Here is a 27,084-nt window from a genome sequence, read left to right on the forward strand (position 1 = left end):
AAGGCTCTGAGGTTTTGGTTGTTAAAAGTCACTCTGCACCATCACGTGATGTGTCTGCAGTGCTGTTATAAATGCCATTTTAGGCAGATTTGACAGAGGGATTGGGAAGTTACGTAGACCTGTTGGGCTCTGCTAATCATCTTTTACCTCTAAAAAGATGTAAGAAGAAATAAGAGCTGAAATGGTAACTATTGTCGTAATCCTTCGTTTAGTTACTAATAACTAACATTTATGGAGTATTTACTGTGTCGAAGACACTGCTAAGCCCATTATGTTATCTTATTTAATCCTTACAACAATCTATTTTTATGGATACCTACTGTATTCTATAGCCCATGGTAGAGATTAAGGATTCAAAAAATCAAAGTTGCCTGACTTAGAGTCAGTTCGCAGAAGGACCCACCGAGAGAAGTAGGGTGAGTGCCCAAAGAAAAAGTGATTGAGAATATAACAGTTGGTAAAGCTGTGACAGAATCTGAAGGGCTGTCATGGATATGCTAAGGGGATGACATTTTTAATGTAGAGGAAGGGGGAATAAAGGCACAAAAATTATGAGGAAACAGATATCAGTCACTCTAGTGAAATCCAGGTAATTATCTAATGCTTGTGTTCTAAAACTTGGTACATAGTCTGTTTTGTGAGGGGTATAAAAACTGCACACAGTGTCTTCCATCAGATCACAGGGCCTACAGACTGATGACGGCAGGTATATGGATAATGGGGTAGCATGTAATAGGCCTGGTAAACGACCAAGCAGTGTCACGGGAAACCAGCAGAGATAGAGATTTACTTTGCACTGGAGGGATCTGAGAAAACATGACATTTATGTTAACCTTAATGTGCTGAGGATTGGACAGATGGAGCCAAAATAACAGTGCTGTATCCAGTGGTTTCAGGAACAGAAGCATGAAGATGGGAAATTATAGGACATTTTGGTGCAATGGTGAGTATTTTGGTTTGGTTGTAGTGTGAATTTTATGAAGGAAATAATGGAAGAGAAAGCTAAACAGCTGGGCACAGTCCTGATCATGAGGTCTTTGAAAACCACAGCAGACAGTTTGCCATCTTAATTCTGTGTAATTGGGAAATCATTGAAGGCTTTTGGGGAGAAAGATGGTTTTAAGGAAATGATTTTTTAACAGGTCACCTTTGCTTTTTGATAAAATAGTTTTCTTACTGTCACTAAAAATGTGTCAGTTTAGATGATAGTTTAGGAGGAATGTTACGTAGAAGGAAGCATGCCAGGAGTGGGAAGTTTTTAAATCTGTGCTCATTTACTGGCTTGGATCATGGTGTCATCTTGACTGTGACTACAGTTTCTAGGAGTGTCCGGCCCACGGTAGGCATTCGGTGAGCCTTGGGGAAGGGTGTAAAGGACAGATAGAACTTCAAGTTCCATTCTAGGTCCGAAGTTCTTTGATATAATTCCAGAAGTTAACATAGCTTCTGAAACAATATTTCATAAAAAGATCTAATTCTGTGGCCAAAGCATAAAAGTTGTTGGATTTTAACTCCAATAAAATATACAAGTTTTTTTTTTTTTTTTGAAGCAAGAGTTAAACAACAATTAGATTCAGTTGTGGCTTCTGTCACATGCCTCTATTCTTACTGTTTTCCCCCGTGTCTGTCATAATAACTGAAAGGAGGTAATGATTAACTCAAATTTGGTGTTGTCCTATTGATTAGCTTTCACATTTTAAATATAATTGCTGACATTATATTTAAAAATATAATTGTTGAAAATTTCTGAACCAAAGATAAATACCAGCTTGTAGTATGCCAAACCAAAACTGAACACCTGAAGGTTTCAAGATCTGTTCCCTGAATGTCTGCAAAATTCCACACTACTTACAACAGGACTTAGCTTTCTTAGCCTTTCTGAGAATCTGTAGATGCACTCAGAAAAGTTTACCAACACACGTGTACATAGCCTTGGGATGCAGTTATAGGCTGGCTTGTTTACAGGCCTCATGAAGATAATCAATAGACATCCCCAGACCTCAGTAGGAAGCAAATTCAGTGGTTACAGAAATCTCACTTCAATGTATTTGAGGTTGTCACAAAAAAGATGTGTACCGCGTATCTCTTTAAAACAATGCTTTTTGAGATGGAACATACAACTAAATGCCTTTAGAGGTAAAAGTTGTATGGGAGCCAAGAAAATATGAAAGAAATTCAAAAATGCTGCTGATCCACACATATTTCTTAAAGATCCTATAAACATTACAACACATTTATCAAGGAACATTTGAAGGTGCCAAGATACTTCCAGTAATAAGTGTGATTATATGATTAAAATGCGTTTGCATAGCCTTTCAGAAAGTGGAGGAGGGATACAAGGAGAGAAAATAAGGAGGAAACTGCATTAGGGATTCTCTACTGTAGTTTTGAAGTTGACTTGTATTGAACAATAAGTTAGAAAAACACCAATTTTTCTAAAAAAGTGTATGCTAAGACCTAAGGAATATTATTTTTAACCTATCAAAAGTATGGAATTGACCCGCTAAAAGTTAGTGCTTCTGTGGAGAAAGGAGACCAACACAAATCTTCACCACCCCAACCCCAACCCCGGCCCACACACTTTCTCATTAAAAGAAGAAAGGAATTGGTGGAATGAGTGTGGTATCAGGCTCACTCTGCCAGAAAACAGAGTTACCTCCAAATGGTTTAAGAAACTCTAACAACGGGGCTGTTTACAGTAGATGGGGTTAAGTGAGCAGGCAATGGCTATAAATAGATGATGAGGCACAAAAACTGGCAACAGCTGGAAGCCATTATCATCACTGAAGGGGCAAGGGGAGGACAAGGTATTGTGGGAGCCCAGTGAAAAAGGAAACTGCCAAGAGACTACTCAGTGGAATTGTAGTCATGGAGCCATGCAGCCACTGCCAGGGGTGCTGGTCCAGCTTGCTGGGCACGAAGCAGGGTAGAGCCAAAGACAGAATAGCCCCAGGGCAGCAGCAAATGGCGCATAACCAGGTACCGTTCTCAACTCTTGGACTTCTCTGCCGAGAAGACAAAATATCTTTTAAGTTGCCATCCTGGCAAAACTATTTGTTACGAGGGTACTGTTCTGTGAGGTTTATATTGCTTATGTTAATAGGCGGCTTAATCATACCCTGAGAATGATACCCAAATATTGCTTTTCTAAATGTCCTTGTTTGAGAGACATTGGAAAATTCTTTAAAGAAAGAGCAGTATACCCCCATTACCAGGATTGTCCTTTTCTTCCATTTATTCCAGAAACCATTACTGCAGGAAAAGAGAGATGTTGCCATAAATGTTTGAAAGAATTCCTTGTGTAGTTAGTGGTGGCCATAAACATATGGCCTTCACTAACTGTTTGTCCTCTGTCCCAACCTTGTCTTTCCATGACAGTTAACCCCATCATTACAGTTTCACTGGGGAATTCTGTATTCAGAGCCAAAGTATGTCAGTAAAATATTAAAAGTAACAGCACAAGAAATAAAAAGAGATAAAGTTGAGAAACTGCATGGCAAAAAGCCTGTCACGGAATTGTAGAGAAGAAAGAGGGAACTTTTTTTAAAAAAAAAATCTAATTGAGAAAGCATTGTTGTCATTATTGCTAATATTTAAAGGTCTTAATTTTTAAGAGAATTCTTGAGACATTGTACTTGGGAAACAGGAAGTTCTGACTTGAATACATTTTGTTTTAAAGTACAAGGATGTAATTTGAGTGAATTGATCTCAGATTTTACAGATGATCTTTTAAGGTATGAGTATTTTTCTGCATTATAAAAGTATAGTTGTTCATAATGGAAAATACAGAAGAGCTTAGAGCATAAAATAAAATAGAAATTACCTGTGACTCTGTTGCTTAGAAGTAATCACTATTAATTTGGCTTTCTTCTCTTCTTCTTAATATATCTGTATTCTTAAAATTATGATATTGTGATCCTTCCTTGATATTTCCAAATTACTTTCCAGATTTTCTCCACTGGTTTTTATTTCCACCAAAAGTATGGGAAGTTAACTGTATCCTTGTTGGGCTTGTAATTTTAAAGACCTTTGCCGATTTTGTTTTTAAAAGTGATTTAGGAAGGTTGAACTTTATTCATAGTTACATATTTACTTACCATTTTGTATTGAATTATTTATCCGTGTCTTTTGCCCATTTCCCTAAGAGACAATTAGTATTTTTTAAAAATTATTTTTAGGAGCTCTTTGTATGGAAAGAAATTTCAGAAGATCATCTTTCTTGTTAGAAAAGATAGGACTAATTGGTAACCCTTATCAGGTGATTATTTGTTGCAATTTTTGATGCCTTCTTGCTTTTAGAAAAACCAGTTTTAAAGGACTAAGCTCAAAATTTTTGTTATTTAAGATATTTAAGGGCTGGGTGCCATGGCTCATGCCTGTAATGGCAACACTTTGGGAGGCCGAGGTGGGAGAATCACTTAAGGCCAGGAGTTCGAGACCAGCCTGACCAACATGGAGAAACCCCATCTCTACTAAAAAATACAAAAATTAGCCTGGCATGATGGCGTGCAACTGTAGACCCAGCTACATGGGAGGCTGAGGCAGGAGATTCACTTGAATCTGGGAGGCGGAAGTTGCAGTGAGCTGAGATTGTGCCACTGGTCTCCACCCTGGGTGACAGAGTGAGACTCTGTCTCGGGGAAAAAAAGAAAAAAAAGATATTTAAGCAGGAACATTGCCTTTGGATAAGTACTTGATGAATTCTGACTTAGAAAGAACAATTTCTAAGATACTATTCTTAAGAAAAATAAAGGATTGTTTTGAAGTTATTTGACAATTAAAACTTTATTCCCATCTCCTCACCAAATCTCTTAGGACTGAGAAATTAGGATCCTTCATTCCTACTTTATGAGAAAAACAAATAATACACAATTGGGGTGAGGAATAATGCACAGTTGGGGAGAGGAATAGTCATATTGTGCCACTATATGTGGCATCATGAAAAAACTATTAACAGCTGTTGTTAAGCTAGTCTGTAGAAAGTGGGAGTGAGAAGGTGGCAGATAGGCATTTTCCAAGTGATAATTTTCTTTAGGGACAACTTACCTAATATTAGGCCCTTTGAATTTTTGTGAAGATTACCAACTTTGAGATCACGAACAAGCTTGAAACAGTCTTTAACACAGAGTCAATTGAACCCATAATTAGCTGCTCTTTAGTGTAACATATAAAACTTATATGTAACAAGTGTAACATATAAAACAAAGATGAGAAAGGTAAAGAATTTTAATGTCAGTCTCAAGTTGGTAAGTTATTTTTAGAATTGAATTCCTAAAGGTTTTGCTGTTTCCTGCATGTACCTGTAATTGTTCCTTCAATCTCTTCAAGAGACGGAATTTCCGGTTTCTAAATTCTTATCTGAGTAGGTCAAACATAAAGAGATTGTATATATAGTATGATGTGGTCACCTTTTTATTTATGGGACTTTCTTAGTCTAATGTGTGTGAACTCTTAAATGCATAGTGTCTTACTCTGTAACAGCAACCAGCAGTTGTGTGTTAAGATTTTTCACGAAGAGTCCCAGCTGTTGTAAAAAGGAACAATCTGCCCTCGCCACAGATTACAGTGCTTTGGGTCTAGACTGCAGGCAATACTTCTGGGACCTGTCCTGCACACTGTGAACATCAGTATTCCTGGGAGAGAGAAGGGAGATTAGTCACTTCTGGCTCTTAGAAGTTCTTGCATAACTTGCTGTTATCTCAGTACAATTTCCTGGGGATGCTTTATCCTGGCATGTGCCTCTACCCCTACTTCAGTGCCCCCTCCTTTATCAAAAGGACCATTGAGTATTGGGCTGGGATGCCATTGCCATTGCAGAGGGCTGGTATGGTTTCCTCCTCTTCATCCTGGATCCTCGCATTATTGTTTTTGCCATGTAGGGTGTCTTGGCTTTGTTTCCACCATCGCAAGCGTTGCCCATCTCCCACTCATACTTATGTCAGCGACCTCCCTTGCAATAACCTAGCACTACCCATGCTTTCTGTAGAATTGTTATATACAAACCATTCTGATGATTCCAGATTTCCTCCTGGCACTTCATTTTCTTTCCTCCCCTTCCCAGAATCCTCTTCCTTATCTCTGGAATATAGAGCTCAGATGCCAAGAGGCTGCGGGAAGCTAATTGAGTTAGGCTTTGTGTTTCTTTCTTTTTCCACCCTCCGTGTTCCAAAGCTGATTTCTCTTGTGCTTTGGGTTTTTCCCTGCCCTCCTTCTATCTGAACAGCAACTTTGAGATTATGTTTGGGGTTTAGTTTACACTGTATAAGACAAAGTGGTTTATAAGATAAGGTAGTTTATCCTTTTCGAGTTCTCACACTCCTTAAATACATCTGTTGTTGATTATTTCATCTGGTATGCCTTGATTTTTGCTTTCTACTTTGTTTGCATTTCATTGTTCTTCTCTGAGATTATTTCTAGGCTTTTTTGCTGAGCCGCCATAACTCTGTTTCTGATTAAGTAAATAGCTTTGATAAGTCACAGTGGAATCTTAACACAAACTGGCATATGCACAATTTACCTTTTCTCTCCATTAAGCTGCATTTCCTCCTGAAGTTGAAAAGTCAGTGGAGAATAGTTCTAATAGCACAGCATCCTTGTATTTTAAACTCTTCCATTGCTGATTATATTGGAAATACTGGTATTCCATCACCAGAAGCTCTCATTTATCTTCCAGCTAGTTTTGAATTTTCTCAAGTTGGTAGCTCTTTTCTATCCAGTTGGTGAACCATTCACAGGCTTCACCTTGGTATGTGAATGGACCTCCCACCCTTTCCTTGCATTCAGCAAGAACCTGCCTGAAGTATTCATTACTGTAGCAATGAGGGCACCTGCTCCCCAATCATTGCCAAAAAGGGAGCCGAAAATGCCTTTGGAACTAGCCATACTTGCTTTCTTAAAATTTGTTCACATCACTCCTGCCACTACCATGTCAAAAATACTCTTTCTCTGTTAAGTATTAAGTTTCATTCAGAAAAAAATAGAATCTTGATAGGAAGTTGCCATGGGACCTCATTGTGTATAGGTTGATATGGATACTAATGGGAACATTTATCTCACGAAAATTAGGTTTTTGAATTTAAAATACATTTGTTTTTGCACTGCTTGCTGTCTGTTCATCTTCTTTTTTAGTTGACTAGTAAGGAGATTTTTTTTTGGTTTTAAAATAAGATGCTGGCTAGGTATGGTAGCTCAAGCCTGTAATCTTAGCACTTTGGGAGGCCGAGTTGACGGATGGTTTGAGTCCAGGAGTTCAAGATCAGCCTGGGCAATGTGGTGAGGCACCCCCCATCTCTACAAAAAGTTAGCCAGGCATGGTGGCTCATGCCTGTAGTCTCAGCTACTCAGGAGGCTGAGGTGGGCGGATCGTTTGAGCCTGGGAGGTGGCGGTTGCAGTGAGCTGAGTTCACACCACTGCACACCAGCCTGGGTGACAGAAGAAGACCCTGTCTCAAAAAGTTAATTAATTTAATAAGATACATAAGGATGATTTTATGCTTTATCCTAAAGCAATATACAGGTAACCCTTGAACAAGTGGGGCTCAGGGATGTTGACCTGCCACACAAAAAAACACACATAATTTTTGACTCCCCAAAAACTTTACTAACAGCCTGCTGTTGACCGGATGCCTACCAGTAACATAAAAGGTTGATTAGCATAATTTTGTGTGTTATATTTATTAGATACAGTAATCTTAACAATAAATGAAGCTAGAGAAAAGAAATTTTATTAAGAAAATTCTAAAGGGGAGAAAATAGATTTAGTATTAAGTGGAAGTGGGTCATCATAAAAGTCTTCATCCACATCGTCTTCACATTGAGTAGCCTGAGGAAGAGGAATGGTGTGGGGAGTTGATCTTGCTGCCTTAGGGGCAGCAGATAAATTCCGGCTATAGTTGGACCCACATGGTTCAAATCCATGTTGTTCAAGGGTCAACTGTATTTGGTGTAGGGAATGCCTAGAGCAGGTGGATTTGTTCTTTATCCCGGTTGTATCACCTGACATGTTATGGCTGCTCACCAACATTTTGCTTTAACTATGTGTGGCTTGAGCTCTTTTACTCCCCTCTTGAAATATATTTTGCTTTTTTATTAGAATTCTTACTGTCAAAGAACATTCCTTGAAATAATCTGGAATCCATCTCTCTGGCCACAAAATAAATGTGAAGTGCATAGGCTTCTAGTCATCCTGTTTGCTCTTTTAAAATCATTTCCAGTCAGGCTTCATAAGTCAGCTCAGGTGTTCTCCATCTCTTGATAAGTATGTATTTTCACTGTAAAAAATGTGATATCGGTATATTATTGGCCCACGTACAGTTTTTGTTTAAAAAAGAAAGTCAATTCTTAAGAAACCAGGGGGAAACATGTTTCACTGTAAAATATGGGCAGTGGTCAGCTGACTATGAGTAGAATTCACTTTTGCTGATCACCAAAGTGACTTGCCGATGTAATAGTCATCAAAATAGAAGCCATATTAGATGGCTCAGATAGGGTTTGAAGTAGAATCTCGTCTTTGTAATGGGTTGTCAATGAATTTGTTTTGTGCCTAAAAGCACATTATTCAGGAAATGCCAGTGGGGTGAACACTGCCTTTCATCCACTTTGATACAAAAATCACACATTCTTAAAATGTGCAAAATAAAGAGGAAAGCCAGTTGTAGATGTGTCACCAAGATTTAGGCTAGTTTAAGGTTCTTGGAAACATTTTAGATTTTAAGTGAGCTACCCACCATAAGTGATCAAAAATTATAAAATAAAGTTGCTTATTAGTTTAAGAACCTTATAGTACAATTTTATACCAAAGAAATTTACATTTATATGGAAATATAGCAGTGATCTGACTGAATTTCCTCATTTATTTTTTGAGGAAACTATACTCAATTGATTCAGTGACTTTTCCAAGGTAACAGAGCTTGTTTATGGCTAAGTTGCGATTAACTGTAGACACCACATATTTTCACCACATCATAAAGGAAATCTGCAGTCAATTGCTATGTCAAAGGCATTAAAAGTTAATACATTCTGTGTGATACATTCTGGCTTTTCCTAGCTTTTCCCTATATGATTCCAAGTGAACCAACGCCCTTGAGAAGCCTGGGGCTTTTTCTGACGCCTTTCTTTTTTTTTTCCCCTGAGATTTTTTTCACAAAATTGTAAGCCTAGGGCTACATTCTTTCTTACATAAAAATTTTGGCCATTATTACTTTGGAACAACTTGCCAACTGTTGACATATTCCCAGTAGTTGCAAAGAATCTCAGAGGAAGTTGGAGCTGTGCCTTAGTGTTTGTCAACACTGGCCACTCTTGACAGATCCAGGCCCCAGGTAATGCCCGTCTTGATTATATTGTTTCAGAGGTAAAGCACTTTTGGAAGAAATCAAACTTGAAACAAATGTGAAAGAGCTCCATGCCAGGGGAAGGTAAATTCTGTCCACTCGTCTGTTTGACAGTTTTGTTTATGTACATAATATGTACCACAGCCATCCAGATTTGAAGCCATTTATAATATATGGAACTTTTCCCTGTAAACAAAAGTGCAACTCTGATAGGATAACTTTTGTTTTGTTTTTGTTGTGAGTGGGAAGGTGGTCAAGGGATTTTCTGTTGTTTTCTGTCTCTAAATGTACATGCCGAGGGTGGAAGAAATACTGTGAATTTAGGGGGTTGAATCTTTTTCTCAGCAGCACTTAATCATGGAGACAGGAAAGTGGCTACAGATTGTTGATGAAAGATTGACTTAAATTCATCATGTGTCAATAGCACATTACTCTCTGTAGCATAATAAATGCAAATGGCTGACATGAGTGTTTTCTGTAGATTTTGCTGTGGAATAGGAATGAAGTGGGAAGGAGGTTTAGGGGCCTGAAGAAAGAAGGAAGAGGCAATAAAATATTCACTAATGTTTCCAGGGGTGGGAATGTTTCCAAGAATGGAAAACCACAGAGTAGAAACCAGAGTACCAAGAGATAATCTTTTAAAAGCATAACTAAACTTCACATAAAGTCATAAAAACATTCAGTATTCTTACAATAGAGTAAGGTAGAGAAAATAAAATTTTAATTTTAAATATTGAAATACTTTATTTTTATTGAAAATATGGTTTTTAGCAGGGATCCTTATGACAATTGTTGCTTTGTTAAGTCCTTACAAATATCCATATGAAAGTCACAAGAACCTTTGTGTTCAAAGGTTTAACATTTTTAAAAAGGGGCATTTTTTTTCTGTTTGGCATTGTTCACATATAAAATACCCATTTCATATGCATGTCCATTACAGCTTCCTACTACTTAGTGAAGGTTGAATTACCATCTGGTCACTTTCTCTTCCTTAGGATAATACCAGAGAGATGTAAGCAGACGGGTAGGACAGGAATCTAAAAACCAAAAATTGAGATGAATATCTAACAGTTTTTTGTATTTTTAAAGAGGTGCTAAGATCAGAATATTTGAGCTCAGAACTTTTTTGGAAAGTACAGGACACACAGTCACCTTGTATATGAGCTTTAGACTCTTTCTATAGACTTCTATCTCCTCTCTCTGTATTTAGCCATTTCCTAAATTATAGGTGCCACCTGTCCATTCTACAACAACTTATTGAGTATCTACCACTTGTTTGGCACTGTGGTAGTTACAAAACCAAGTTAAACATGACCCCTGTGTTGAGGGAACTTGAGGGTTGGTTTTAAAGTAATAATATATATTTTTTAAGAGTAAATGTCTCAAAACCTTGATGCCTAAATTGGAGTTCTTCAAAGCAATTCGTTTTGGGAGGGAGAAGCTCTACACTTATTTCCTATTTTTCTATTATACCATCCTCTAACCCTCTTTACAGCTGACTTTTTCCTCAATTTTATGTTTATTAATGTGGTTAATACTTTGACTTTTCTCTGTCAAGTATTTACAGAATGGATCTAAAGGAAATCTTAATCCCTTGTGGTATTACACAGACATGTTCGAATTGTAAACTGTTAACAGTCATTGAAAAACAGAGACCTGTATTTCAGGAGTTGAAATCAATAAATTAAGATCAACCTGGAAAAAAGGACACATCTTGTATGCATCTTTTAAGCAAGAGCCAAAAAGGAAATGAAGAACACAATGCTGGTAGCCACTATCGCAAACTAAACTGGAATTTTGTCATGTTTGTTTTTCTCTGTCCTTATTAAGCTTGACTATTTGAAGAACCACTTTCCAAAAAAGCACTGATTCAGACCCTGGAGGTAGATGTGTTACATTTTCATGACTGTCTGTGCATGCATGCTCATGTACCTTTGTGCCCACCGATGATTTATATATTTGGCCACTAGATGGTGCCCTTTCACTTTGAATGAAAGTGTATTTTCTTTTTTTTTTTTTTTGAGACGGAGTCTTGCTCTGTAGCCCGGGCTGGAGTGCAGTGGCCGGATCTCTGCTCACTGCAAGCTCCGCCTCCCGGGTTTACGCCATTCTCCTGCCTCAGCCTCCGGAGTAGCTGGGACTACAGGCGCCCGCCACCTCGCCCGGCTAGTTTTTTGTATTTTTAGTAGAGACGGGGTTTCACCGTGTTAGCCAGGATGGTCTCGATCTCCTGACCTCGTGATCCGCCCGTCTCGGCCTCCCAAAGTGCTGGGATTACAGGCTTGAGCCACCGCGCCCGGCCGAAAGTGTATTTTCTATTGAGGCGTTTGCTTTTTATTTTGCTGCTTCTGTTGATGCAAAGATGGTGGAAAATCATCTTCTTTCTTGATTTAAGAAAATCATATTCTCTCTTAAATCGGATATGAGGCTCCCCGTCCCTTTCTGTATACATAGGAATTTTAATGTGATCAACCTGTAAAGTAATAAATTTGTAGATTATCATAGCACTCAAAACTTACAGTTAATTTATTTTGTGGGAAAAATACAAATTCATCCTAAAGAAGCATTTTGTATAGTATGTATAAGACCAATACATAAATGACTACAATTGAAATATCTATGTGGTTTAATCTGCTATTCAAGTTAACAATCACCTGAAAAGCCAATAAAATGCCAATTACTGAGTTCTCAAGGCCCAGAAACCTGTATTTTAACAGCCATGTTTTGAGAAACATTGGGCTCTAATCACCCACAGTAGTAGCGAACATTTTCAGTAGAGGTTAACTTCATTGTCAGCCAACAGTAACTAAACCAAAGTTAAGGATAGCTGAGAGTGAAATTTTGAAGGTAGACAGCTCTTTAAAACCTGATTGAAAGTAGACAGCAACTTGAAAACCTGATTGAAGAGGGAATTAAAGAGGCTGGTCCCCACCCTGAGGCTTTGACTGTGATATCTCCCTCTACCTGGAAGGTTCCAGCTCAGCCAAGTGTCTTACCTCCTTTAAGCCTATTGCCTAGCCGAGTTATTATGGACGAAATAAGAATTATTGAATAAAATGATCTGTCTGTTTACTTAAGTGTGATAAAAGTTGGCTAGAGTGTAATAGAGAAAGGGCAGTCCTGGTTCTTGTTAGGATGCATTAGAGAGCAAGCAATGCGAATGAGATGCTGTTGGGCTCTCTCTCCTAACTTATGTCGGTCAGACACCCCTTGTGCCTTGCTGTTAGGCCCCTCATTTCATAATCACTGATGCTTAACATTTTGGAAAGTTTTAACCACTCTTAAGACCTTTGACCTTCACAGTGTCCCTGTGACAGGTTAAGTGTCAGGGGAGGGATTACAAAATAGGGTAAGGAAGGGTGCTTGAGACCACGAGCAGCCACCAGGAAAGGGTGGGGACCGGAGGTGGTGACAGAGACTCAAATTAAGCACAGCTGCTGGACATCTCCCCGGGAGGCCAGAGGCATTCCTGAACTCTGAAGATTGGTGCACTGTTACTAACTGTGATTTTACCATCCTGGTCCTAACAGTGGGTAGCTTTAAGAAAAATGGTTTCCTCCCTTCTCTCCTTCCTCCCTCTTTTTTGGTGAGGGGGGTGGCAATTGCCCACTTGCAACATAAGAATATATGCTCTCTGTGGCATTTTCACCTGGGCTGTGGGATGGGGGTGGGAGATCACAGTGTCAGGGGAGTATGTGTGGTTTAGAAAAAAATCCCCAGCCAGTGATTCTCATTCCTTATCCTAGAGAATAGATGCTTTAGGAGTTAAAGGATTCAGGCAGAACTGGTGGTAAATTGTGAAAGGTGTGAAAGGTGCTCAGTGAACATTTACTGACTCTTTGCTGACTTGATGCATAGTACAGGACATAAAAGACTTAGCCAAGAAGTCAGTACATTGTAGGCACTCAGTAAGGTTGAGACATGATCAGTGGTTATGATAATCATAATGAATTATCTCTATGTTATTCAGTTTTATCATAAAGCTAATGGGTATAGAACTTTTGACTTATCCTAGAATGATATTGGCCTGTGTCAGACTGACCTGTAAAATAAGGGAATACCTGGATTGCTGGGCAACTTGAAAACCTGATTGAAGAGGGAATTAAGAAGGCTGGTCCCCACCCTGAGGCTTTGGCTCTGATATCGCCCTCTACCTGGAAGGTTCCAGCTCAGCCAAGTGTCTTACCTCCTTTAAGCCTTTACTCAGATCTCCTTTTCTCTATGAAGTCTGATACTCCTCAAGACTCTCTCATAGCTGGTACTTCCTCATCTTTTTGTCTTGCTCTCCTTTTTCTTTTTTCATAACATGTATGTTCTGATTATCTAATTATTAATTAGTTAATGTGGACTAATTCTTTGTAGACAGGGATCTTTCTTCTTTACTTATCTATTCCCTCATCCCTGGAACAGTGCCTGGCACATAGTAGAAGTACAGAAAAGTTTGGTGAATGAATGAATGCTTTTCTATAGAAAGTTTAGTGGCAGTAGTAAACAATATTAGTCACTCAATACCAATTCTGGATAAATATTGAATTAAATATTCCTGAATGAAAGTTAAGATTTTTTTTTTCTATTAGCCTTCACTGTAGTGATGTCTTTTAAATTAAGTTATTGCATATAGGATGGATTCAGAGTTCGAAGACATGGGATTATAATGTCTAAACTCCTGAGTGGTTTTCTGGGACAAGTTACTAAACCACTCTGTGCTTTAGTTTCCTCTGTAAACAACCTCACGAATCTGTGCTGCGGATTAAGTGAATTGATGCACTTCAACCCTTAGAACAGGGCGGAGACTTGTAGCAGGAGCTCAATTAATAAATCCAGTTTATTAAAAAATTATGATATTTTTATTTTGCAATTATATGATATACTGATTTTGAAAAAAGAAATGTAAATTTAAATGGTTTAGCTAATTTTAAGGAAGAAAGTCACAGATAAATGAAAACTTGGGCATTTTCCATATTCCTGTTGTTACTACAATAACACACCTAGAATTTTATAATAATGGTAAACTCCAAATATTGAGTTTATTATGGAACCTCTTATGTTCTAAAGTCAATTTTAAAACAGAGTTTTTAAAACAATTTTAAAGAGTTTGGGAGTTTCGCACAAGCCTTTTATTTCTTATTTCTTATAGATCCCCATATTAAGGTTTCTGGAAAGAAAGAAGATGTTAAAGAAGCCAAGGAAATGATCATGTCTGTCTTAGACACAAAAGTAAGTGAATGTTAAGGACACTCAGATGTCAGAACCTTGTCTCTGCAAGGGCTACTTCATGCCGTTATGAAAGAACCATTTGGAGAAGAAAAACCAGGAGAAAGTAATGGTGGGTTTTAAGATAAGCACATGTGATTCTACAGTGGATGTAAAGTTCTGTTTAATATTTGAATAGGTTCTCTCATGCTGGGTAATTGAACTATACATACACACACACACAACTATATATACCTATATCTACATACATATGTATGTATTGTGTATGTATGTGTATATATGTACACGTGTACATCTTCAGAAATAGAAATTGGCCCTGATTAATATGGAGTAAGTAATAAGGATTGTAGGAATTAGATTATTTGCTTTTATGATGTCAGTAGAATACCAAAATGATCTTCTATATAGCTCTGTCAGGTTGGATGTGTGTAATGGCATGAAATTTGATGCTTTCTGTTTTGTGATCACGTGCTGTCTCTTTCTCTCTCTCTCTCTCTGTCTCTAATTATATGTATAGAGAGATAACAGGGAAATTTAAATATGTAAAAATTTATACTCATTTGTGAGAATTTATTTTCTTTAACAAACACATCTAAATCACTTATTGTATACCAGGTACTTATTGTATACCAGGCACTTTGCTAAGTACTTTACATTTTGCACATATTAATTTGTTTGATCCTCGTAACTGACTCAGCATAAAGGTATTAAGTAATTTGTTCAGGACCCTAGAGCCAGTTAAGTGGAGAGGTGGGATTCAAATCCAGGCTGTCTCATTCTTAACCACTTTGTCTTGCCACCTGGCATTTCATTAGAATCATCTCTGATCGCTTTTGTTTTCATTCTTTCTTTCTGTTCTTTGTTGGTTTTCTTCAAAATGGTTTTTAAAAAATTACTCCCCTGATAATTATTGAATAGTTTAGAATTTTCTTCAGGAAAAGGGGATTTTTGTGTGTGTGTTTTAAAGTTTAAACTGAAAGAACTAAACTTAAAAATTGAAATATATTTAATGGGTGTAAATTTAAAATTTAAGAATTCACAAGGTTAAAATTATTTTTAACATTTTGATATTTTGATTTTACTTTGTAAAGACTGAGAAATTTCAGTAGCAGTCTTCTAAATGAGAAAGGATTTTATGTCAGTCTTTATGATTTTACAGCACTAAATTCCCCAAATTAAATATAGTCCAATATGACCACAGCATTTTTATTTATTATGTCTTAGAAGTTTCCATTTTGCTTTAATGTAACTAATGTACTTTGAATTTCTTTATTTAAGCCATTTTGTGGCCAGTTATCTGCACTTTGTGTTCTCTGTCTCCCTTCTTTCTACCAGTAAGAGTAATAGATCTACTTTGTAAAGTTCAATATATAGTAATATAGGAGTTGTGAAAGCAGTGATTGTAAAAACTTCCTTATTCACAGTTTTGAGGTTTATTATTTCTAGTTTTGTATCATCTTAGTTATACAGTCCCACTAGCATGCATATCTTCAATCTTGTAATTGTGTTTTCATCTGCTTTTAGTTATTTGGATTAAATGTTTCATGAGTAATGTCTTTAAAGACAGACTGAGTAATTTATCTGTTAACTGTAGCTGACTTTATTTAAAGACTTCTTTCCCAAAAAATTATCTTGGTAAAAAATAAATTTTTCTATTTCTTCTGACAAATCTGTCTTAAAATGAGAATTGTTTTTTCTTATAATCAGAGAATAGCAAGAGAACATTTATAGATTAAGATGATCTTATTAAGAAATTCATAAAATTTCCCACTGACTCACTTTTTGCTAATACCATTCCCTTGAGGGAAAGGCATTTAGGATGTCATTCTTTCCTTTTTCATACATCAAGTAATAATACATTATTTTCACATAGAGCAATCGAGTCACTTTGAAGATGGATGTTTCACACACAGAACATTCACATGTAATCGGCAAAGGTGGCAACAATATTAAAAAAGTGATGGAAGAAACTGGATGCCATATCCACTTTCCAGATTCCAACAGGAATAACCAAGCAGAAAAAAGCAACCAGGTGGTTTGTCTTTTCACGTGAACTTTTATGGGATAAATTACAGCCTTAATTTTCAGTTTGCCTATCTTTTTTTGTGAGAGGTGAGACAAAAAAAAAAAAATCACATAGATGACATATAGTGTAGATTGTACAACTTGCTGCAAGGGATTGAAGGTGCTTTGCTTTTTTGAGGAGATGAGTTGTAGATGGGCCCTAAACTCTTGATCTTGAAATCATTGATAAAAAATAGGGGAAAATGTAATGACCACAAAACAGAACCTTAAAGAAAGGCTGAGAGAGCATATCGTTTAGGACCTGGAAGCTTGCCTAGTCCAGAAACCTATCCATTGCCTGGTTCTGTCTACAGAGACCTAGAAGTAGTTACCTCCATGGCACACCAGATCACCTTCTGAGGAGCAGTGCATTCATTAGTGCCTGACTTCTTACATTGCCTTAATTATGTCTCTCTAGTTTATACACATTTGTGCTAGTTCTTCTGTTTGGCAGCCAATGGAACTCACCTGTCCTCATGCAAGCAGTTTCAGTACTCGAAGAACAGATAGTATTATTTGTGACATTTGGAAGTATTCTGTCTTATAAACTAGTCACAATACTAGAAACTGTCACCCACAAAGATGAATAAGTAGTCTTTTCTCTACAGGGACTAATGGTGACAGTGGGATGTGTGTGTAAGGGACGAGACAGAAAGCTATAGTAAAAAGCAAAGACAATATTCAGAATATTTAAAAACTGGTATGGCATGACCATTGGCCCTAAGAGCGGTGTCCTGGAGCCCCTGTACCCCCCACTGCAATGCCAAGACTGACAACTTGAGTCAGTGGGTCATGGGAAGGCCCAGGAGATTTCAAAAGAAATCTCCAGGTAGATGTTGGAGCAAAGATTATGTACCATCTGGTTTGGAAGAAGTTCACTATTTTCAGAACCTAGTATAGCTCTGTCATTGAATATTGATATGTATCTGGTATGCAAAGAGCTTAAACACAAGGGAGAAAATGCAGTGAACAAGAGTAATTATAAAGAGGGCAGGATGATCTCCTGGGGGTGTGGGGCTTTCAGTAAGTCCAGTGGGTGAAATAGATCAGTTGACACGGATTACCTGAGGATCTCGTTAAAATGCAAATTCTGATTAAGCAGGTCTGGATGGGGGCCTGAGATCCTTTATTTTTAACAAGTTTCTGGATAATACCTCTGTATTTGTCCCTGGATGACACTTTTAGTAGCAAGCATATCGATTATCTGGAAAAGCAGATGTGAGTTTGATTAAAACAAATCTAACTCTGTATTTTCCTCCTTTTATAGGTATCTATAGCGGGACAACCAGCAGGAGTAGAATCTGCCCGAGTGAGAATTCGGGTAACTATTTATTACTTTAACATTGTAAATTGATGTCAGCAACATTTGCATTATAAGGCATTAAAAATATAATAATTGATCATTTTATAACCAAATCATGTTCAATCAGTAGGAAATAGTGGCAAAAGTTATTTTAATATCTATCTTAGCATTCATTATTTAAATGTTTGTTGTATATGTTCAAAAAGTGAGTTTCTATGTTATTTATAAACTTTTTTCATTGAAAATGTTTCTCAGAGATGTTCTGGATTTTATCTGACTCAGTTTTTCTAGCTTTTATTCAATGACCATAAAGAGGCCTAAGGAAAAAATGTCACAGGCAATGTGAGTTACAAACTCTCAGGTTTCACAAAAGGCTCCTATCATTTAAAAACACTTGTAGGCCAGTTGTGGTGGCTCACACCTGTAATCACAGCACTTTGGGAGGCCAAGGCAGGAGGATCACTTGAGGCCAGGAGTTCATGACCAGCCTGGACAATATAGCAAGACCCCGTCTGTGGCTACAAAACATTTTTAAAAATTAGCCAGATACAGTGGCACATGCCTGTAGTCTCACTATTCAGGAAGCCAAGGTGAGAGGATCACTTGAGCCTAGGAGGTTGAGGCAGTAGTAAGCTGGGATGACACCACTGCACTCCAGCCTGGGTGACAGAACAAGACTCTGACTCAAAAAAAAGGAAAAAAAAAAACTTTATATAATGTAGCTAAACTTAATATCTATAAGGGCAGTTTATGTTTTAAAATCCATCTTCAGAAAAGAATCAATGAATGATACACATGTCTGAATGTCTAATGCTTTAACTCTCTGCTTTGGATTCTCGTCATTTCATTTTAGGAGCTGCTTCCTTTGGTGCTGATGTTTGAGCTACCAATTGCTGGAATTCTTCAACCAGTTCCTGATCCTAATTCCCCCTCTATTCAGCATATATCACAAACGTACAATATTTCAGTATCATTTAAACAGCGTTCCCGAATGTATGGTGCTACTGTCATAGTACGAGGGTCTCAGAATAACACTAGTGCTGTGAAGGTAAATTATTCAGATAATTCTGCACATCCTGTCTCTACAAATTATATGGGTTTTATTTTTAAAGAATATTAGACTAATTTGATTTCTAGAATTTTCCTTCATTCTACATTTTGGTTTGCAGAATATGCTGTATTTTTCCATAGCTGTTAGAAATGCAATGGAATCTTTGCCTCTATATAGGTAGTTAATGTATAGGATGATTTCCTTCCCACCCTTTTCTCTTAGGAAGGAACTGCCATGCTTTTAGAACATCTTGCTGGGAGCTTAGCATCAGCTATTCCTGTGAGCACACAACTAGATATTGCAGCTCAACATCATCTCTTTATGATGGGTCGAAATGGGAGCAACATCAAACATATCATGCAGAGAACAGGTGCTCAGATCCACTTTCCTGATCCCAGTAATCCACAAAAGAAATCCACCGTCTACCTCCAGGGCACTATTGAGTCTGTCTGTCTTGCAAGGCAATATCTCATGGTAAGGTTACTGAAATAAGTGTTACAATGTTTTTAAACCTCTTTGGATACAGTGCATGTTTTTGCACCCAGTGTACTAATGTGATATTTAGGAAAGCGCTTTGGAAGCCTCCTCAAATAAGGAAGTTTCTTGCTAAAAGGAAATAAACTAGAAGAGTAAGGTTCATAGTGCTTCAACAGGTTCAATTTCATTGCATATGTAATTTTATTTCAGTGTTTTCTTTTTAACTTAGACTAAACATGGAAGACATTATAGTGAGATAATTGACTGCATTTTGTGGCAAAGATGGAAGGTGACTGTTTTCATCTGACCTGTAATATTAGTGTGCAGTTTGTATTTGGAGAAAAAAAAAAAAGTCCTCTGTTTAAACAGAAAAGTAAAAATACTATTTAAATTTCACCATCAAAGACAAATGTTTTCAGCCCAAAACATTTATATATTTCATAATTCTTTGATACAATTAAAAAATACTATTTAAGCCACAAATTGGAGTGTCACTTATTGAAGGAAGAAAAGCCAAGTTATATGTTATAATTCAATACTACTTTACTACTTCTAATTTATAATTGCAATATTTCTATCCTTCCCATATTTGTTTAAAACCCCTTGACTGGGCGTGGCGCCTCATGCCTGTAATCCCAGCACTTTGGGAGGCCAAGGTGAGCAGATCACTTGAGGTCAAAATCGAGACCAGCCTGGCCAACATAGTACCCTGTTTCTATTAAAAATATAAAAATTAGCTGATATAGTGATGGACGCCTGTAATCCCAGTTACTCAGGAGGCTGAGGCAGGAGAATCGCCTGAACCCAGAAAGCAGAGGTTGTAGTAGGCCCGGATGGCACCACTGCTCTCCAGCCTAGGCAACAGAGGGAGACTCCATTTCAAAAACGAAATAAATGAAAAATGAAATGAGATGAAATGAAATATCCCAGTGTATGGATTGATCATATAGTAACAAAATGGATGGACGTGATGCTGGGCTCACAAATATTTGTATTAAAAACACCATTGTATTCTCTCATTCAGTGCTTGACCTTTAGTGGCATTTGAATCAGTAAGCTTCAGGTGTGACATTTAGTATTATTAACTTGCAGAGTTTATTTTTGAGAAACTTTCAGAAAATCTAAGTTTTTATTGTTGAGTCCATTCCTCTGACAGATGAGAACTTGTTGGAATCATTAATAAGATTGTAATCCATGATTTTAAGAAATTTGTTGTGATTGATTTTTTTTAGCCAACCTTATTTTCTCAGGTTATTTTTAATATACTGTACTACAAGTCAGATTTATATTTATATCCCAGAATTGTTGTAATTAATCTTCATTTTTTTTCTGCTTTACAAGTTCTTTCGATGTTATTTTTTTAGTTCAGTGAAATTTTTCAAATATTCTCTACGGTTATTAATCCACATTTACACTTTGACCATACCTGCCAAAAATAATGACACATATTATGGCACAACATTGAAATAACTGAGGGAGAAATTAAAAGGCTTTAACCCATACTTTAAATACCATCACCATGTTGTATAGCACTATTCTTATAAAAATCACTTTCTGGCCAGGCACGGTGGTTTACACCTGTAATCCCAACCCTTTGGGAGGCTGAGGCAGGCGGATCACAATGTCGGGGGTTCGAGGCCACCCTGGCCGATATGGTGAAACCACGTCTCTACTAAAAAATACACACAAAAATTAGCTGGGCCTGGTAGTGAAGGCCTGTAATCCCAGCTACTCGAGAGGCTGAGATAGGAGAATTGCTTGAACCCCGGAGGCTGAGGTTGCAGTGAGCCGAGATCGCGCCACTGCACTCCAGCCTGGGCGACAGAGCAAAACTCCATTAAAAAAAAAAAAAAAAAAAAATCACTTTCTTCCACAGGAGAAATGAAGCATAGTATTTTATTTCTTTTTCTTTTTTTATTTTAGGCAGGGTCTCACTCGGTTGCTCAGGCTGGAGTGTAGTAGTGTGTTCTCAGCTCACTGCAATCTCTGCCTCCTGGGTTGAAGTGATTCTCATGCCTCAGCCTCCGGAGTAGCTGAGATTACAGTCGTGTGCTACCATGCCCAGCTAATTTTTGTAATATTAGTAGAGGTGAGGTTTCACTCTGTTGGCCAGCCTGATCTCGAACTCTTGGCCTCAAGTGATCCACCCACCTAAGCCTCCCAAAGTGCTGAGATTATAGGCATGAGCCACGGTTCCCAGCTTAGTAATTCATTTTAATCCTAGTATGCTTAATGGTAACCTCTCCTGATACACATTTACAAATTCCAGCACCCAGTGGGCTAACACTGGAAATTCTGTGCATCAGAGAAAGTATATTACATTGTTCCTGGACTCAGTAGATCAGAGGCTGTATAAAGAGCATTAGAGAAAAGAAAAATCTAAAAAATGAGATAGTTAAAAGAAGGGACAATACTAACAATTTACTCCAGGAAGGAGTGAAGGTTTAAGCTGCATTAGGTTAAGTAGGATTTATATTGGTGAAGATGCCTTTGATGAGTTAAGACGGGTCCTCAATCCCTGGGACACGGACCGGACCAATGCTGGTCAGTGGTCTGTTAGGAACTAGACCACACAGCAGGAGGTGAACAAGGGAAGCTTCATGTGTGTTAACAGGGGCTTCCCATTGCTCACATGACCGCCTGAGCTCCACCTCCTGTGAGATTAGCAGTGGCATGAGATTCTCATGGGGCATGAACTCTATCGTGAACCATGCATGCAAGAGATTTAGGTTGCATGCCCCTTAGGAGAATCTAATGCCTGATGATCTGTCACTGTCTCCCATCACCTCCAGATGGGACCGTCTAGTTGCAGGAAAACAAGCTCAGGGCCCCCACTGATTTTACGTTATGGTGAGTTGTATAATTATTTAATTATATGTTACAATGTAATAATAATAGAAATAAAGTGCCAAATAAATGTAATGTGCTTGAATCATCTGAAACCATCCCCCCTTCCCTCCCCCTCCCCTGGTCCATGAAAAAATTGTCTTCCATGAAACCGGTCTGCGGTACCAAAAAGGTTGGGGACCCCTGAGTTAAGATACCAAAGTACAAGATCCTCTTAAAGGATTATTGAGAGGTTGGCCTAACCTGGAGGAAGGGGAAGACATACAGACAAAGACCTGTGGTTGGACAAGCAAGTCTGGGCTAAAATGCAGAACTCTTTAAATGCTTGATCATGTTTAGTTTTCATTCAATATACAATCAAAAGCTACCACTGGAAGTCATTGAGCAAAGCAAAGATTAGTACCCTTGATATAGTTGAGAATCTAGTTTCTAGTGTAACTAACAAAACTGAAGTTAGAGAAGAAAGGAATTTTCCAAGGTGCACAGTGGATAAAAATAATCTGGAGCCAAAAACAGAAACTTAAGACGTATAGTTTTGTCATCCAAAAATGATTTTCTCCCCCTCAACGTTAATGCCACACCTGTCCTCCAAGCTATGTGAACTTACATAATTTAACTCTAATACTTCAGTTTAGTCTTTAAATCTGTAAAATATTGCGTGATTTGCAGGCATATTAAATTATCAGGTGTTTTAGTGATTAAATTTTTACCTCCTAAACATTCTATTGTGACATTTTCTAGGGTTGTCTTCCTCTTGTGTTGATGTTTGATATGAAGGAAGAAATTGAAGTAGATCCACAGTTCATTGCGCAGTTGATGGAACAGCTTGATGTCTTCATCAGTATTAAACCAAAGCCCAAACAGCCAAGCAAGGTTGGTTCAGAGTCTAGACCCAGAGAATTATGTATCATATCATATGCTGTATAGTTTTATTTTGCATACAAATATGTATTTGCATATACTTGAAACTATTACTCTATACAGGTTGAATATTCCCAATCCAGAATGCTCCAGAAGCTGAATCTTTTTGAGCGCTGACATGACAGTCAAAGGAAATGCTCATTGGAGCATTTAAGATTTTCGACCTTAATATTAGGGATGCCCAACCAGTGCAGATATTCCTAAATCCCCCAAAACCCCAAATCTAAAACACTTCTGGTCCCAAGCATTTCAGATAAGGGATACTCAACTTATATATGTCATTATATATTTAGTTATCTAATATAAATTTGTGACAGTATTCATTATAGATCATCATTTTCTTTATATACGTGTTGGTTTTTGGAGTCCATTTAGAGTAACCATTATTTTTCCATATTTAAATGAGAAGGAAAGAACATTTGTTCTTAATTTGGAATCTGGTAACTTGAGGCTTTACTAAGTTACCCGAGAGTTGATAAGGCTACTTACATGTTGTATGTGTATGTGTGTGTGTGTGTGTTTGTGTACATACCCAGTGTAATTCAGAAATTGTTTAGACTACTTACTATATGCCGTCTCCTGCTCAACCTGGAGAGTTAAAGAAGAGGTGCCTGTGCTTTTTTGTAAATACTTTAAGGACTGAACTGTCTCAAGTTCAGCGTTCTTGGAACCTCTCCTCAGAGTGTTGTAAAATTTCAGTAACTACATGTAGAGTAAAAATTTAATGGAATAATCTTTTTTTTTTTTTTTTTTTTTTTTTTTTTTTGAGACAGGGTCTCACTTCTTTGCCCAGGCTAGAGTACAGTGGTACAATCATGGCTTACTGCAGCCTCGACTTCCTGGGCTCAGGTGGTTCTCCCACCTCAGCCTCCCAAGTAGCTGGGACTACAGGCATGTGCCACCACACCCGGCTAGTTTTGTATTTTTTGTAGAAATGGGGTTTGGCCATGTTTCCCAGGCTGGTCTTGAACTCTTGAGCTCAAGCAATCCAGCCACCACGGCCTCCCAAAGTGCTGGGATTACAGGTGTGAGTCACTGTGCCCAGCCCAGAATAAATCTTTTATTAAGTGCTAGTAAAAATGAGGAAGGATGAATATTTCTACATTAGAATTGTTGTTTAAACTAGCACAGCCACTTTGAAGAGCAATTTCTGATCATCTCATTATTCTAAAATATTGATTCCCCTACCTGCAGCAGTTCTACTTCTGATTATACTCTCTGAAAACAGGAGTCAACACGAGAATGGTGTTGAGTAAAAAAAGTATGTTGTATCATAGTATGTACTCAATGGCAGCATTTTTGTGTATATGTATGTCTATACAGTTTTAAGTACAAAGCATTGTCTAGAAGGATGCACGCAAAAATCATGATGAGTTGCCTTTGGGGCAATAGAAAGGAAAATGGAATAAAGTAAACAAGGGAAATGTTCTCTTTATTTAACAAAAATCAGAAACAAGAAAATAACACTAAAATTCTGAAACTATAAATCTTATATGTATAGAATGGTGTATATATAATAAGTACTTTATATAATTTGGCATGTGTAAATAATGTGGTAATCGCTGTCCAACTGAAGAAAAATGATCTTGCCTTCTCCAAAAGAAAACTTTAAAGGAAAAGATAGCATTGATTCTAAGTGAACTTGATATAGTGAGTTTAAAGTTAGGGAACAGGACGTTAATTTTATGTATCGTGAAGCTTCATGTGTGACTAATTTGAGTTGACCAGAGTCACTGTAGATCCCAGGACTAAAAGATAAAGATAGGAGAGACATTACAGAGCTTGTGCATATTAAGATGGACAGGCAGAAGAATTCCAGGAGTTCAGTAAGAAATTAGCAGAAGTCAGAGAAAAATAGATTGTAAATGAGAACTCCAAAGCCTTGCAGCATCCCAGGGCCTTTTAATTATGCCCAAATGGCCACCATTCTAACTCTGCTTTAACTACTTTCTCAGCCACGATTTTTGTTTTGTTTTTGGTCCATTGAGGGCTTTCCCCTTTGAGTTCACATTTCAGATTTTCTAGATGAGTCCATTGAGGAAGAAAAATGATTTATTATTTAGAAATTTTACCATAAGCTTTGCCATAGATATGTCACCAATGAGGAATAGTCATACTTCAAGGTCTATTAGCTAACTAGTAAACCGTAAATGTCAAACATAAGTGATGATGATTATGCAGTTTGTATGTGGTCACAAGTTTGATTTGGTATGTAACGACAAGATGCAAGGGGAAAGCCTTAGTGTAAAGATGAGAGGCTATAAAAAGGGAACCCAAGTTCCCATCCTCTTGCTGCCCCTTCACAGCGATGCCATGACCTTGGCTAAGTCCCTTAACTTCACTGAATATGAATAATGATTCCCATTCTATGAGGTTTTGCTGAGAATGGGAACATATATGCAGCTACTATCAGCTCCTGGAACCCAGAACATGCCCAATAAATGGTAACTAATAATGTAGGGTTTTACCAGAAGGATTAAACTTAAGCACTAAGTGGTTAGGATTTGCAGATGATTTAAAAGCAGCATTGATATGTCCCCTGAGTGGAACTCTTATTAGCGTATTCATTTTCCACCTCCCTCCCCTCCCCCATTCATTGTAGACTACTTGCATGTCACTTTTTTTTTCCCCCATTATGTGTTTCCATAGTCTGTGATTGTGAAAAGTGTTGAGCGAAATGCCTTAAATATGTATGAAGCAAGGAAATGTCTCCTCGGACTTGAAAGCAGTGGGGTTACCATAGCAACCAGTCCATCCCCAGCATCCTGCCCTGCCGGCCTGGCATGTCCCAGCCTGGATATCTTAGCTTCAGCAGGCCTTGGACTCACTGGACTAGGTATACAATTTATTATTACAGCACGTCTCAGTCACTGGGGAAATGCTTATCTGGTTCCCTTTCTTTCTACCATTTGGGTCTACATTTAAAGGCTATTTTTTTTTTCCTTCGGACTCAAAGATCAGGTGAAAAGCCATACAGCCTGAATCAATCTATTTTGGGGTTTCTTAGTCTCTGTGGATTTATTACCCAGATTCTTCCCATGTTTGCATAAATAATCAAGGTCTGACTATTTTATTTTCAGTGGCTGTGATGGTTCTAAATTAAGAATGCCATTGAGATTGCAGTAAGCATGCTGACTGTAATTTATGTTTGTTCTCTCTTGCATTTGCAATATTGCCGTCAGTCCCTAGAGATAAAGATTATCCAGTTTGCTTTTTAAAAAGTAATTGCAAATCTGTATGAGGGGTGGGGAGGGGGGTGAAAATAAGCAGAACCTGTATCTCCAGTGGTTAGACCTGCCTTACCCAGACACAAAGGAAATCTAGTCTGAGGTCAGACCTGTATTTCTGTCTAACGTGAGGAATAGAAAATAGAAGAATGAACAAACATCATCATCTCAGAGCTTTTAGTTAAGAAAGTAGAATGAGCTGCTTAATAGTCATGGTGATATTTACGTCCTCATCTGTGGACTGCTATTTTATAGGCTGAAGTTAGCTGCTGTATTACAGTTTTGCTAGATTCCCTTCTTTCTTGCACATTTCTCAGTTGCATTTGTTTTCCTTAATCAGTACTCCTAGCAAATCACCCTGGGGCATTCAGTGTTGATTTGAGACAAAAAAGAATACTCTCAGCTGTCTTTAACATTTTTTTTTCTAATAGCTATTCCTGCTTTTAACTTTTAAGAAATTTAATACTCTTATATGATTGATTTTCCAAGTAGCCCTGCCTAGACATCATTAAAGAAAGATTTTTTTTTTTTTTTTAATCTTGGCCCCTAATCTACCAAAGTTGTTCCTTCCACTGGGACCTGAACAGACATAATAACATAGCAATGACTGTGAGTCAGGAAATGCCAATTAGGTAACTTAGCAGGAAC

General features: G+C 37.7%; 1 protein-coding gene across 1 annotated transcript in view; it reads left to right on the forward strand.

Annotated features, from left to right (window-relative positions):
• BICC1 (BicC family RNA binding protein 1) overlaps window positions 1–27,084 on the forward strand; it is a 326,785-nt gene that overhangs the window by 265,787 nt on the left and 33,914 nt on the right. Inside the window, 7 exon segments of the mRNA XM_021943438.2 lie at window positions 14,470–14,549; window positions 16,420–16,578; window positions 17,878–17,931; window positions 18,767–18,961; window positions 19,187–19,438; window positions 23,030–23,161; window positions 25,859–26,045. Of these exon segments, the coding sequence (XP_021799130.2) occupies window positions 14,470–14,549; window positions 16,420–16,578; window positions 17,878–17,931; window positions 18,767–18,961; window positions 19,187–19,438; window positions 23,030–23,161; window positions 25,859–26,045 (1,059 nt within the window).

This window comes from Papio anubis, chromosome 11, assembly GCF_008728515.1.
Source record: "Papio anubis isolate 15944 chromosome 11, Panubis1.0, whole genome shotgun sequence".
Lineage (NCBI taxonomy): Eukaryota > Metazoa > Chordata > Mammalia > Primates > Cercopithecidae > Papio > Papio anubis.